Source organism: Scleropages formosus, chromosome 8 (assembly GCF_900964775.1).
Source record: "Scleropages formosus chromosome 8, fSclFor1.1, whole genome shotgun sequence".
In the NCBI taxonomy this organism is placed as follows: domain Eukaryota; kingdom Metazoa; phylum Chordata; class Actinopteri; order Osteoglossiformes; family Osteoglossidae; genus Scleropages; species Scleropages formosus.
This window is the reverse complement of record NC_041813.1, coordinates 9,635,031-9,647,861: the sequence shown is the minus strand read 5'-3', so window position 1 is coordinate 9,647,861 and position 12,831 is coordinate 9,635,031. Positions and strand designations below refer to the sequence as shown.

Sequence of the window (12,831 nt, the reverse complement as noted above, 5' to 3'; positions counted from 1 at the left end):
TTGTCTTTCGTTCCTTGGTCTAAAGGAGTATCTCATGTGTATGGAGGCTCAACGAACCACTGGCCAGGAGATATTTGAAAGCCTTCTGAAGAATCATACAGAGGTGCCTCTTTCTCATCCTTTTCATTTTCCTCTGCAACAAAAAACAGTCTGGAAAGTAGCTGGTACCAGTAAGAGCTTGTCTTTGTTTCTCTCCACCAGATGTTGAGATGTCAAGATGCTTGTCTGGAGAGGCGATGGAGGGCCTTGGAGGAGGAGCTGCTACGGGAAAGGGGTCTATTTGGCCCTGGGCCAGGTGTGCTGGTCCAGTGGGGCTGGGTGCAGGATGGGGCTGAAGGACCTGGCCGAATGAGACCTAGAATCCGAAGGCAGGCCCTGCGCCGTTCCAAAAAGGTAACAGCCCTGTGGTGATGGTGAACATTAACCTTAGAGTCAGGGGACCCCCTGCTCTAATCAGATGTAGTGTTTGTGTAACTTGACACATGTTTTGTACACTAATGTTGTTTTGCACACAGTTCCCAGTGCCACATTTGGGGCTGCACTTGAAATGTAACCCAATGGAAGAAAACAAAGGCAGAGCTGAGAGCTATGAAATGGACACAGGTACACTGGACATTTGCCCACTCACAGCTTTAACCCTGGTACTGAACCCAGCAGTCAGTAACACTGTTCAGTATCCTGAACAGATGGTATTCACAGTCACTTAGTGACATACACTAGTCTTCAAAAGTTTGGAATCACCGAGAAATGGTCATGTTTTTGATAGCAATGGATACTTTTATTCACCAAGGTAGCATCAAACATCAAATTGATCTGAAATGATAGTCAACACATTGACGGTGTCATAGCATTATTTTTATTTCACATAACTGTTCTATGCATCAGAGTTGATATTCATTGATATTCACCAAAGAATCCTCCATTTTGTTGGCCAGTCCATCAAAGGCAGTACTCTGGGTTCTTGTTTATCCACCAAGTAGGTTTTACATAGCTTTAGAAGTATGCGTTCCATCATCGTCCTGGTGCATGATGAAATTTGCACCAATCAAGCGTTGACCACAGGGGATAATGTGTTGTAAAATAGAGTGGTAACACTTAAATTTATTCATTTAGATTTGATGCTAAGGAGTGAATCTCAATGTGTGTATCACAGATCCTAGGATTCTTTGTGAAGCAGGGAAGGAGGTGGAAGAAGATGGCCTAGATTGTGACCGTCTCACTTTCTTCCCCTTGCTAAATGAGCACTCATCCCCCATTGAGGAACTCCCGGAGAGGTGCACAGAGATGCACATAATCCTACAGGAGCTGGCTGAGGGTGAGGAGGTGAGTGGCCTGGGGGAAGGTGAGAAGTACCAGGGCCTGGTCTCGCTAAAGCAGCCCTGTGGTCCAGTAGGTGCAGTATAGTATGGCAATGGTCAAGTATTGGTGTAGACATGGTGCTGGAGTGGCCTAGGAACAGAATTCTCCGACCTGTTTGAGATCCTGCCAAGAGGGAAACATCTGTCTGCCAGATGGGGTTCAACAGGGCCTCACCACTGAGAACATCAGCTAACTATGTCCACTGATATTAATGCAGAAAAGCAGAGAAGGTCCATGTTTGTGTTATTTCACAGCCTGCCTGTTCTATATCTCTCTTTGGGTCATTCCGAGGAAACATGCCCCCCAGTCCTGCCTAGGGGCCCATACTCCCTAGCGCTTATGAGGGCTCTGGGAACCCGCTTTACTACAGGATGGCAGGGACTCTAAAAGCACAGCGCCAAGCCATGTTCATCTGACAGAAGTATTAATAAAAACAGTAGGGGGTGACGTCAACTGTCTTGTATTCATTTAGACGTTTTTAGTCCTGCTGTGATGCTTGTCAGATGAATAGTTCCTTTCATGCTCATTAATCTACGAGCACAGTTCATGCTGTCTCACATGGTACTTCCCATCCCACTGAATAATTAGACTTGCCCAGGATGACAACTTACTCAAGTGTCCTTTTCATAATGATAATGAATGAGTGTTGAGGACCACGGTCAGGCAAACCCCATTGTTCACAAAGGGCTCTTATACCATCAGGGATGTCTACATGGATCCCAGCCATTACATGTTTACATAGTTTGTTTGTACAGTTGATCTTAGAGCTTGCACTTGAATTTAAAGCATTGTTCCTTAAATTGCACCACCTGGTACTCTGAATCACCTGTAAACTAATCGAGTGGAAGCTCCTAAACCCTGTGGTGGTATTCAGGTATTGTGTTTTCAGATCTTTACTGTGATCAAAAAATTTTAGGAAAAAAATTAACGTGAGAAGTCCAATGTGTTAGAAGTACCACTTTGAATATTAAGAGGTAAGTGGACCAATCAGGCTGACACTACTATAACTGTGCATCAAAATATAAAAAAAAAATATAATAAAGTCAGGGTTCATCACGCCCGATTCCATAGCGCTGAATTAAAAAAATAAAGGTTTAGCAACAGGCCTGTTGCTGTTTGACTTCGTATCAACGGTTTGGTTTGTGTGGATCCTCTGTGAAGCAGCAGAGCACCAGGTGGAACTGTGCCTGGGTTGTTTCTGTGGTGTGTCATTGATTAATCCATGCAATAACCACTGTGATATCTTCACTGGCACAAGAGAAGGCGAGGCTGAATTGATCTGTATTAATGGTGGAGCAGATAGCATTTAGCTGGTGCCCCATATGGTTTGCTGAGGGGGTCCCAGGGGGACTTGGGTGAGACTACAGTGGGGTGGAGGCCAGGTGCAGTTGTGCGGTGTGAAATGAACTGGAACAATAAAATTAGCCATGCAAATGAAAGCATTCACCACAGCGCATTCTTGTTCTGGGGGCCTAGTTCGTTCACCAAGTGGACAGCTATCCATTGATCCCTTTTGTGTGTATGTGTGCACCATTTGACGATGATAATAGAGCAATAGACTAATGAAGACATGACTAGGATTTCCTGAGATTTCAACACAAAAAGGAGAAATGTTTTAGGAGCATAAATAAGCTGTTGCAACTTTATTGTCACATGTGCATTACTCTTATTTTCACATATTTATGAAATTGTGATGACCTTAAAATTTCTACCAATCCCTGTTTGAATTTCAATGTCTGTATGCAAGACTAATACTGAAAGTGTTTGAAAGTCCATAGAATTATGTTGTGTAGTGCAGAGAGAGATGGTGGCATTACTTGCTCTAGTTATGTCTTGGACTACAACTGTTGCAGGTTAGAATGTGACATTGTGACGCTGTTTCATTATGATGTTTTGGACTGTTACTTTTCTCAGCTAAGAGGCAAGCTCAGCGTGGTGACTGTCAATGGCCATGTCATCACAGAGGGGGTGCTGCTGTTTGGCAAAGCTCATCTCTACATCTGTGAGGACTATACATTGTCCCCTAGTGGAGATGTATGCTGTAAACAGCACCATTCTACAAGGTACATAGAAAGACCCCATTTACCTACACCTTCATGTCACCAAGTTGTATTAGGACCAAACAAAATCTACATTGTGCCATTGCTTGAAAATATTCTCTTCTACCCTTCCACTCTCAGATATCCTACCATGCAGGCTTTCATCAGTGGGGTGCGCGCGCGCACACACACGCACACACACACACACACACACACACACACACACACACACACACACACACACACACACACATATATAAAAGGTTCCAGCCCTGTTCATTTTTTTCCTCTGGATATTTGCTTTAGTTCATAACAGAACTCAGTTGAGATGTGTGTAGATAATCAGATGATGCCACTATGCAATTAGAGTTGATATTTTTATGTTAGCTAATTATTTCCAACTTCACATTTTCACCTCACACAAGCATTAAGATCTAACCACATATTTATTGCCGTTGAAATGGGTAATGATAAATCCTTTTCTCCCCCCACTTCAATTTCAGTGTCAGGGATTCCTTCATTTGCAGCATGTTTAACAAGGAAAAATCTGCACCGAACCCCACCTGCAGAACCCTTCCTTATGAAGAGATTAAGGACGTGCATTTCATGCGCTTCCTGTTGGAGGTAGGACTTAATAAAGGAAGAGTAAACCTGCCCCAAGGCACATCTAGTTGCTTCAGAATGACTGAATACACATTTACATTCTCAGCATTTATGGCTTCACCGAATTTACTTTTGCTGTGGAGTCTTCATAACAAGACAGAAATCATTGTGCCCAAATGGAACATGTTATTTAATTGTTGTGAAATGCGGTTTCCTTCCGGAGTTTGTGGAGAATCTTTTCATCTCAATGGCTGAGAAAAAAAGCCCACAGAAAGCAAGCCTTTCTTCATGTTTTTTTTCCCACAAATTTAAAAAAGCAGTACTCTTATAAACAAGTCATACATGGGGCAGATAAGGATTTGAAATTAATCCAGTGTATGAGTGGGTATGTGTATTTTTACACATCTCTATAAACTTGTTATAGATTTTTTGTCATTCATTTTTATTTTTCAGGACAATGCTCTGGAAATATACATGCGCAACGGACACTCTGTGTTCCTGGTGTTCCAAAACAAGGACCACATGCTGGCTTTTAAGAGGTATGGTGAGGAATCCCGTTTTACGTCGGCCGCTGTCCTTATCCAACACCTGTCCACTGTTCGCCCCGTGCCTGCCTTTTTTGTGTACAGTTCACATACTTTTTTTCTTGCTTCTTCGCCCTCTAGGCTGTGCTCAGTTGTGCCTTCTCTGAAGGGGAGAGGTGTCACAGAGGCCATTGCCAATTTCAGGTTAGTGGTTTAGTTACAGCTGTCCAGTTGCAGTCTGTGCTTTAGTCAGCACTTAAGAGGCAGGCTCCTAGTGTTGTGTGAAAACGAGAGCTGGACCAGAGCCTTCTGTGGATACCATTCAACATGTCAGAAACTGGCACAAGCATTACATACTGGTCTTGGAATCACTTGCCAGTTAATCACTAAGTTGGGCTGCTAAGCCATTATACTGATAAATAGAGCCTATAACTAGAAATTTGCTCCCAGTTGAAAAGCCAACAAGCTTTTTTCAGTTGTGCTGTAAGAGCAGCAGGACTCAGTGAACACTTGTTTCAGCTGTGTTATTGTCTACTAGGGCTTTGTGGCCCTATACAGCCATTATTTTCTGTGTTGCACTAAAAATTCAATCTCTTTTTCTACCTCTTAAGTTTCTGGAAGCTGTTAACAAACCAAAACACAAAAGCGAGGAAATGGAGTCATAAGCCAGTGGCCTCTGTGCTGCTGGATACAGGAGAGCACTGTGTACACTCATCTGTCAGTATAAATAGCTCACCGTAGTGTAATCTATAATTGAATTACAAAGTATTGAGCACAGCATATTCTTGTTCTTGGGTCCTGGTCCTTTCACTGATGAAACAACCATCTGTAAATCATTTTTGTACATGTTTGTTTGTAAGCGTGCGCACCATTTGGTAACAATAACAGAGCACTTAGATTAATCAATAAAGACATGACTAGGATTTCCTTATTAAAATTATATTTTATGACCAGAAAGACTGTTGCAACTTTATGATCACATATACATTTACTCCTCTTTCACACACCTATGTTGTTGAGATGAGCATAAAATTTCTAGCAATTCCTTTTGTAAAAAAAATGTTCAGAAAATAGCAGTTAGTAAGGTGGTTAGAGCCATTGCCTTGCAATCTGAAGGATCCTGGTTCAAGTCCCTGCTTGTGCTGCAGTACCCTTGATTTAGGTACTTACCCTGAAGTGATACAGTAAAAATTACTCAGCTATATAAATGGCAAATCATTGTAAGCAGCTTTATGAGACATAGCACTGCAAGTCACCCATGATGAAAGGCATCAGATAAATGAATAAATAAGTGCCGGGAACTTCGGAGAGTTAGTGACTTCTTTTGGACTGTTACCTTTTTCAGCTGAGAAGCAAGCTCAGCGTGATGATTTTCAATGTCCATGTCATCACAGAGGGGGTATTGCTGTTTGGCAGAGCCTACCTCTACATCTGAGAGGACATGGAATTTAATTAGTATCTCTGTTACGGCATATCACACACTTACACAGTCAAGGATGTTAGGTAATACAAAAGTAGGTTAACTAATGCATTTTGGTAAGAGACCTTTTAGGTTTTGGGAACTTGGTTTCTTTAAACACATGGAATTTTCTGAACACAATGTTGTTTTTTGGGGACAATGCTCATCTTGTCCCAGACACAAATGACAGGCAATTGCAAGCACATTAATGCATAATCATCCAGATTTTCCTGAGCTGATTTCATGGTTCATAATGTCACATTGGACTCACTTTAGGAAAGTCCTCTGCTCATTTTTCTCCTGTGAATCTTGTTCCTGTTTGTCTTAATAGACCAACAAAGCCTTGGCACAACATTTTTATTCTTCTGTTTGAGAGCCAAGGACCTGTTCTGATTGGGATTTCCTGTTTGCGCTCAGATGTAGAGCATATTTAATGAATATTTCATGAAGTACTATGAGGTTGATGACAGGAAAATTAAAAGTTGTATTTATAAATGAAATACACACTGTCGTATCTGCTTATCGATTATCAGTTCTATACTGCTCTCGTTACCCCCAGTCTCCTTATGAGGAGGTTTTCGCCGCGCACCTCCACAGAGCTTGATGTTGTCGCGCTATGGAATTCGGCGTGATGAGCCCTGAGAATCTTGTCTTAACATGGGAGGTGTCGGCGCACCACTTGTCCAGCCTCTTCCTGTCCTCCTTGCATTTTCGGAGGCAAGAATCGCAGAGGTCTTCCTCACGTACCAGGTACAGGCGTTCCATGGGCTGGACACACTCTGTGTCCCCTGCCTCACCTACACTCAACAAAGGGTTCCGCTTGGTGTTGAGCCTGGTGAGCGCCGGCAAGCACAGGACACTCTCTGGCACGGCTGTGAAAAGGTTGTCAAAGAGGCCCAGCTCCTCCAGTTCCTGGAGGTTTGTGATGGAGCCCGGTAGGTGGTCTAGGCGGTTCATGCCCAAGTTGAGGCTTCGCAGGCTGGTCAGGCGCCCAATCTCAGCAGGGATTCCACAAGAACTGAGGCGGTTGTTGCACAGGTTTAGGTGGCACAGGCCCTTTAGCTGTCCAATGGTTTCTGGCAGTCGCTCAATCTGGTTGCTGTGAAGGTCCAGCCAGCGCAGGTTCAGGAACTGCCCGATGTAGTCAGGGATCTTCTTCAGTGTGTTTCTGCTCAGATCCAGCTCTTCCACTGCAGCCAGTTTCAGCAGGCACTTGGGAAAGGTATCGATGCCCATGTTGCTGAGGTCCAGGCGCCGCTTGCCATCCACTGTCACCTTCAAGGCATTCCTGGCGATTTTGAGCGTGATCTTCCTTCCCTTGGACGATACCTTTTTCTTCTCTTTAGCCATAGCACTATGGAGAGATTATATGACCTCTGAATTAGCTCAGGATTACAGCAGCCCCCGAACTGCCACTCTAGCCCATCTCCACAGTCAGCCGCAGTAAGCATTGTGGCAGCTTGCCAGGTGAGGTGGAGCGTAGCAGGTGGAATTGCGGGAGCAGGGTTGCTATTTACATAGAAACAGCAGCATCGTGTACGCCTGGAAGCAGTATGTGGAAAAGCTTGGGCTTTCACGAATGAAGAGGTGTAACGTCTCTAGTCCTGCTTGCTCACCCATCCCAGCCTGGAGGGGTATCTTAAGATAATGCTCTTTCTAATTAAGGTTAATACACAATAACAATGTTGGGGGGATGATGAATGCAATTTCAGAGGAACAAACGGCTGTCGCCAGGCAAGTCTCAGGCTAACATGTGTTACAGCTGATTGATCTACGCCTCCTCTCCAGCTTCACACTTTCAGTGAATGAAGTCAAATCAGAGGGGTGATAAATGATGGTTTGTGGAGTGATGTGGGCTTCTGCGCCCCGTGCAGCGTCGCTTAAAGAACGAAGGGCTTTGTGATGAGGCCTTAAGGCCCTTTTGCTGCTCATTAATCATAGGGGTGCATACGCGGTCACGCTAGCACCATGCGGAGCCTAGCGCTTGAGAGGGAACCAATCACAGATGAGCGCATGCCGCCACCACGTCTCGTCTCAGGCAGTGAATCAGTTTGGCTATTTTAAACCATTTAAAATGGCCAGGCTGGGGTTTCGCTTTGTTGTAATTCTTCCAGTATTATCTCCGTGTAATTCAGTAAAATCTAACACCCAAGCAAAGCTGAAACGATTTTTCGTAGTGCGGCAGAAGGCAGCGTAGAGTAATAGGAGTAATAGCTACCATTTTCAAATCCAAAGGCCACAGGTTCGAATCCCACCTACTGAAGTAGGAAGGTATTGACCCCAAATTGCCCCAGAAGTAAACATACTCAGTTGTATAAATGGACAAATAATTGGAAGTAGCTTGATGATGTAAGTCGTTTTGGAGAACAGCTGGTTACTATTTTTAGGAGGAATGTACTTGAATTTTTATTTTTTTTTTGTTTTGTTTATGGGAAATGTGAAATGTCACGATAAGCTGGCATGCTGAATTCAATTGTAAGTTGGTATCAGTACAGCACTTTTTTTTTTTTTTTTTTTTAACAAAAAACATGATCATGAAGCTTTCTTTACGCAAATATTTGAATCCTTCGGTGAATCGCAAAAACGTACCGATTATACCGGGACGGCGCGGAGTTTATTTGTCAGACTGACATCAGTCAGTGACTGAAACCAAACTAAAACGATCCTGCCGTAACTTAGAAAATTGCCTGTTGACAGTTACTTCAAACGTAGCCCTCGGATGAGAGAAGTCCCGCAAAGTGGCCAAGAATGAGTAGGCTGTGGCGGTCTGTCCGCCCAACTGTGCTTTCTTAGTCTTACCCGCTTTGGCTTCCCTTTACTTTCTCTAAGAGAAACTGTGAGCTCGCTCAGCACGCTCTGCTCCGCCTAGTAGAAGAGTCTCATTTCTTCCCGCTTCGAGCCATTTTGTAAAGAATCCACTTTTAGACCTGTGAAATAAAATTCAGAACTCTGGATACCTGTCACTAATATTGTTCTTGTTTTCAAACTACAGTGAAAAGTAACTGAAAGGCTTTTGCGCCGCCGGTCACGCGCGCGACAGGTCTTGTTTAACTTGGTTGCTATGCAACGGAAATCTGTGGCGCCTACTGTTCACTGCCAGGTCACTGGATCACACAAGGATGAATGGGTTTGGCGATGGGCTGTCCTGTCCTTTTCCCACGCTGCGATTTAATACCTTTTAAGCACGTTGTGTGATATTTTACGGGCGGCTGAAGCTTGCGGAAAAAAATGTAAGTTGCTTTTGCAGAAAGGCATCAGATACAGTAAATGAATGTCTAATTCTGTTGAACTGAACCAGAAATACACAAACCTTGATCTTCAGGAAGTAACCTTTTCTGGAACTGTAAAATTGTTAGCTTGTGTGGCCCCGGTGCAGTTCACAATGTTTTTGAAATATTAGAACAAGTCCATGCTAGCGCTATATATAATAGTGTGCAGCGTTTTTTTTTCCCATTTCAATTCTCTGAGACAGTTTTTAAATTAGTTTTCCCCCGCTCTAAATGTCCCCCTTTAAATGCATAATGAATTTGATGGGTGGGACTCCAACACATTACAAAGAATTTTCTGAAAAATCTTTTGATTTCAGACATTGGGACATTCCCTCATTATTATACCACACTGTTAACCCCAAAGAGGCAGGGAATATTTTCTATACAAGGCAAACATTTTATGCAAGAGATAGTGAATTAATAAATAAACAGATTAACTGCTTCATGATACTGACATTTTCCTCCAGTACCTATAGATGGCGCTATATACTACATTATCATACCTTGGGTTATTTATTTTGCTTTATTAACTGAAACTCATGCATTCGACTTTGGCCTCCAATTCCTAACATCAGACGTGTTTCCTAAGTATTTTTAAGTTGTACAACATATACTGCCATGGTTTCTTTCTGCTTTGGAACTATAATTTCCATTATATTTTGTTGCTTTGCCATCAACAATAGGACTAGTTATTATGTCAGTCACTGCTGAATAGAATTCTAAATTATAGGGATTCTAAACAGATTTACAACACATAACTTGAATTATTTCCGCTTACAGGAAGTACCCACCAACAGCTAGGAAATGTCATTTAATTCCTGCATGCTTTACAGAAAAAAAAATGTGTTTCATAAGTATTTGTATGAAATATTTTCTTCTACTTAATGACAGTAACTGAAAGGTTAACCATATTTATGTTTAGAATTAAAGAGATGATAATTTTGTAATGCATGACCATTGATTAATGTAAATTGCTTTGTGGTTTGTACAGAGTGTCTAAGACTCATGTTCAGTGTTCTGGTGTTTTTAGGAAGGTCTCTGGGGGTGATAAGACGGCTCTTCATAAATGGCAGGTACTGAATAATGCACTGAAGAATTCCACCTCTAGAACAATTAAAATTTTTACTGCTGCTGAGATGGAAGTTGATTTTTAAAAATTTTTTCTCTAGCATAAAAGATTTCCCATTCAGGGAGATGGTTGCCATTATATCTTTTTCAGTGAACCACATGTTAAAAATGTTTATTTAAAGCTTTTGCCTTATGTTGGTGTTTTAAACTCTGACTATTAACAGTGCTGCTGTCAGATGTCAGCTTTGCCAGTCTATTGGCAATTGGTTTACACTTTAATGGCGACTTCCTTTATTTATACCTGTCCACTGTGAGAAGCAGTCTCTTTTATGTAAGAAACGCCATCTTATACATGTAAAGAAATACATAAAGATTGTTTCTGTCAGCATATCACATGATTGAGCTGCTATGTTCCTGTACCTGTTGAAGACTCACTGCTGTATGATTGTGCTGATTATGCTTCATCCCTGCAGAAAGGAGAGATGACTAATTTTGAATACCTTATGCATTTGAATACCTTGGCTGGACGCACTTACAATGACCTTATGCAGTATCCTGTGTTTCCCTGGATTCTGGCAGACTATGACTCTGAGGTAAGACACTGGTCTGATGGCAAGTGCGGGTATGATTGAAATCATGTCGTATTGACTAAACAGTTAAAATGTCTGAACAGTGTTCACATGATGCCCTGTTTGTTTAAAGTGTAAAATCCTATTGTTGTATTCTAAAAACACACAGACACTGGATCTAACCTCACCAAGTACATTCCGAGATCTGTCCAAACCAATGGGTGCCCAGACTGACAGGAGGAAAGAGAAGTTCATCCAAAGATACAATGAAATAGAGAACAATGATGGTGAGTATGTCAGCTGTGCAGATGGTTGGTACTTGCCTAGCAATTCTCCGGCGTGGTCTGTTAGGTGTTGTATTGATTGCACTGATATATTCAGGGATTTTACCATCCATAAAGGGTTCCCACTTCTTCTCTGGTAACACTGTGACATTGCTCAACATGTGAGGGTTCAGTGTTGGCACAAGGTGTCAAGGTGCTATTACAAGAGTGAGTGCAGGGCTTATTCCTCACGTCTCATCAAAGGTGCTGAACACTGTTTTACCTTGTAGGAGACCTGTCTGCACAGTGCCATTACTGCACACACTACTCCTCTGCCATCATCGTGGCCTCCTTCCTGGTGCGCATGGAGCCCTTCTCTCAGACATTTCTGTGCCTGCAGGTGAGATGCTCCGTAACCTTTCTGTAAAAATCTACAAAAGCTTGTCACACATGGTGGCTGCAGCCTTTTGTTTAGTTTTTGTGTGGCTTCGACCACCAGAAAATCACCACTTTGTGAAAATACTGAAATTTTTAAAGTTCAAAATTTTGCGCAAAGTTTGTTTTTAAAAGGGGTACTAAAACCAGACATTATTAACTGCTATTAATTTATCTTTAACATGTGAACTGTTGGAGGTTTGCTCCAGTAAGGAAGAACAGCCTGCTACATCAGAACACCTATTTGGCTTCTTCATGTTCTTTATAAACTTTTTTAGAAAAAATAACTTCAATATATATGCAAATAAATATATTAGCATCAACAGCATGCAAAAATCAAGTTTCGTTCTTTAAAAACATCAGATTTATATGCGGCGATCCAATTGATTAAAATAAAATGCCATGCATATTTAATACTCAGATATAAAACAATAAAGATATTAGGTGCACTACAATGGTTTGGGCTGCAGTAAAATCACATTCTTCTGTGCTGTAATATCTATAACTTGATTTGTGGCACTAACAGCATTTACTATGTATATATTATTTTCATTCAATATAGGTAATCTTTTTATTGCAAATTATGGGGCTTCTCAGGAGATTTCTATCAGGACTTATAAAATCTACAGAAAGTGAAAAGCTTCACTTGGAAAATATAGCAATCTGTAATTCAACATGTAGCATATTTAATATGCTTCAGAATAATATATTTGGGTCTAATTTATTGACATTGCCATTTCTAGAGACTCCACCGCATTCAATCTTTTCAGCAGGCAAAAACTGAAGTTCTTTTTGTCTCTTTCTGTGTGTAATTGAAAGCAGGCGGTGTTGGACTCCTGCCATAATTTAGTCGTGCGCCGAATCTTTTCCTGCTATTTTCTTGCTTACTTCTATTTGTTCAGCATGCCATATCTGAGAAATTATTGTGCTTCACTCAGATTTTCTTTGCACATGAACACTGAGTCCTAGACGTCTGACTTGTGGAGCACTCTAATGCGTGGCACTACAAACTCAAGTGCTTAAATTAAGGCACTGACACTTTACTCCCTTGCAGGGCGGCTCTTTTGACGTGGCGGACCGAATGTTTCACTGTGTGAAGAAGGACTGGGAGTCTGCTTCTAGAAACAATATGAGTGATGTTAGAGAGCTCATCCCAGAGTTCTACTACCTGCCTGACTTTCTGGTCAACTCCAACAGCTTTGAGCTAGGTACATTCAGCTCTGCCTCACCACTGTTTATTTTC

The 12,831-nt window shown here is 41.9% G+C and overlaps 2 protein-coding genes across 3 annotated transcripts in view; one reads left to right on the top strand and one right to left on the bottom strand.

The window, feature by feature from the left end:
- The window catches only part of wdfy4 (WDFY family member 4), a 52,660-nt gene that overhangs the window by 31,673 nt on the left and 8,156 nt on the right, over positions 1-12,831 (top strand). For both annotated transcript variants that reach the window (XR_001964834.2, XM_029254219.1), the window contains 13 exons: positions 26-103; positions 202-393; positions 516-603; positions 1,154-1,323; positions 3,274-3,422; positions 3,902-4,022; positions 4,455-4,540; positions 4,667-4,729; positions 10,284-10,326; positions 10,795-10,914; positions 11,060-11,177; positions 11,444-11,553; positions 12,643-12,796. Coding sequence is in view for 1 of the 2 variants with exons in the window: in XM_029254219.1 (XP_029110052.1) it covers positions 26-103; positions 202-393; positions 516-603; positions 1,154-1,323; positions 3,274-3,422; positions 3,902-4,022; positions 4,455-4,540; positions 4,667-4,729; positions 10,284-10,326; positions 10,795-10,914; positions 11,060-11,177; positions 11,444-11,553; positions 12,643-12,796 (1,492 nt within the window). In the remaining variant the exon portion in view is untranslated. The remainder of the gene's footprint in view (positions 1-25; positions 104-201; positions 394-515; positions 604-1,153; positions 1,324-3,273; positions 3,423-3,901; positions 4,023-4,454; positions 4,541-4,666; positions 4,730-10,283; positions 10,327-10,794; positions 10,915-11,059; positions 11,178-11,443; positions 11,554-12,642; positions 12,797-12,831) is intronic.
- On the bottom strand, positions 6,293-8,982 carry lrrc18a (leucine rich repeat containing 18a). Its single transcript, XM_018725101.1, has 2 exons — positions 8,784-8,982; positions 6,293-7,338 (listed from the first exon to the last, which is right to left on the bottom strand). The coding sequence occupies exon 2, from the start codon at positions 7,332-7,334 to the stop codon at positions 6,549-6,551; it is 786 nt and encodes a 261-aa protein (XP_018580617.1). The 5' UTR covers positions 7,335-7,338; positions 8,784-8,982; the 3' UTR covers positions 6,293-6,548.

Coding starts and splice junctions, on each gene's coding strand:
- lrrc18a (XM_018725101.1), bottom strand. CDS start 7,334: ATGGCTAAAGAGAAGAAAAAGGTATCGTCCAAGGGAAGGAAGATCACG.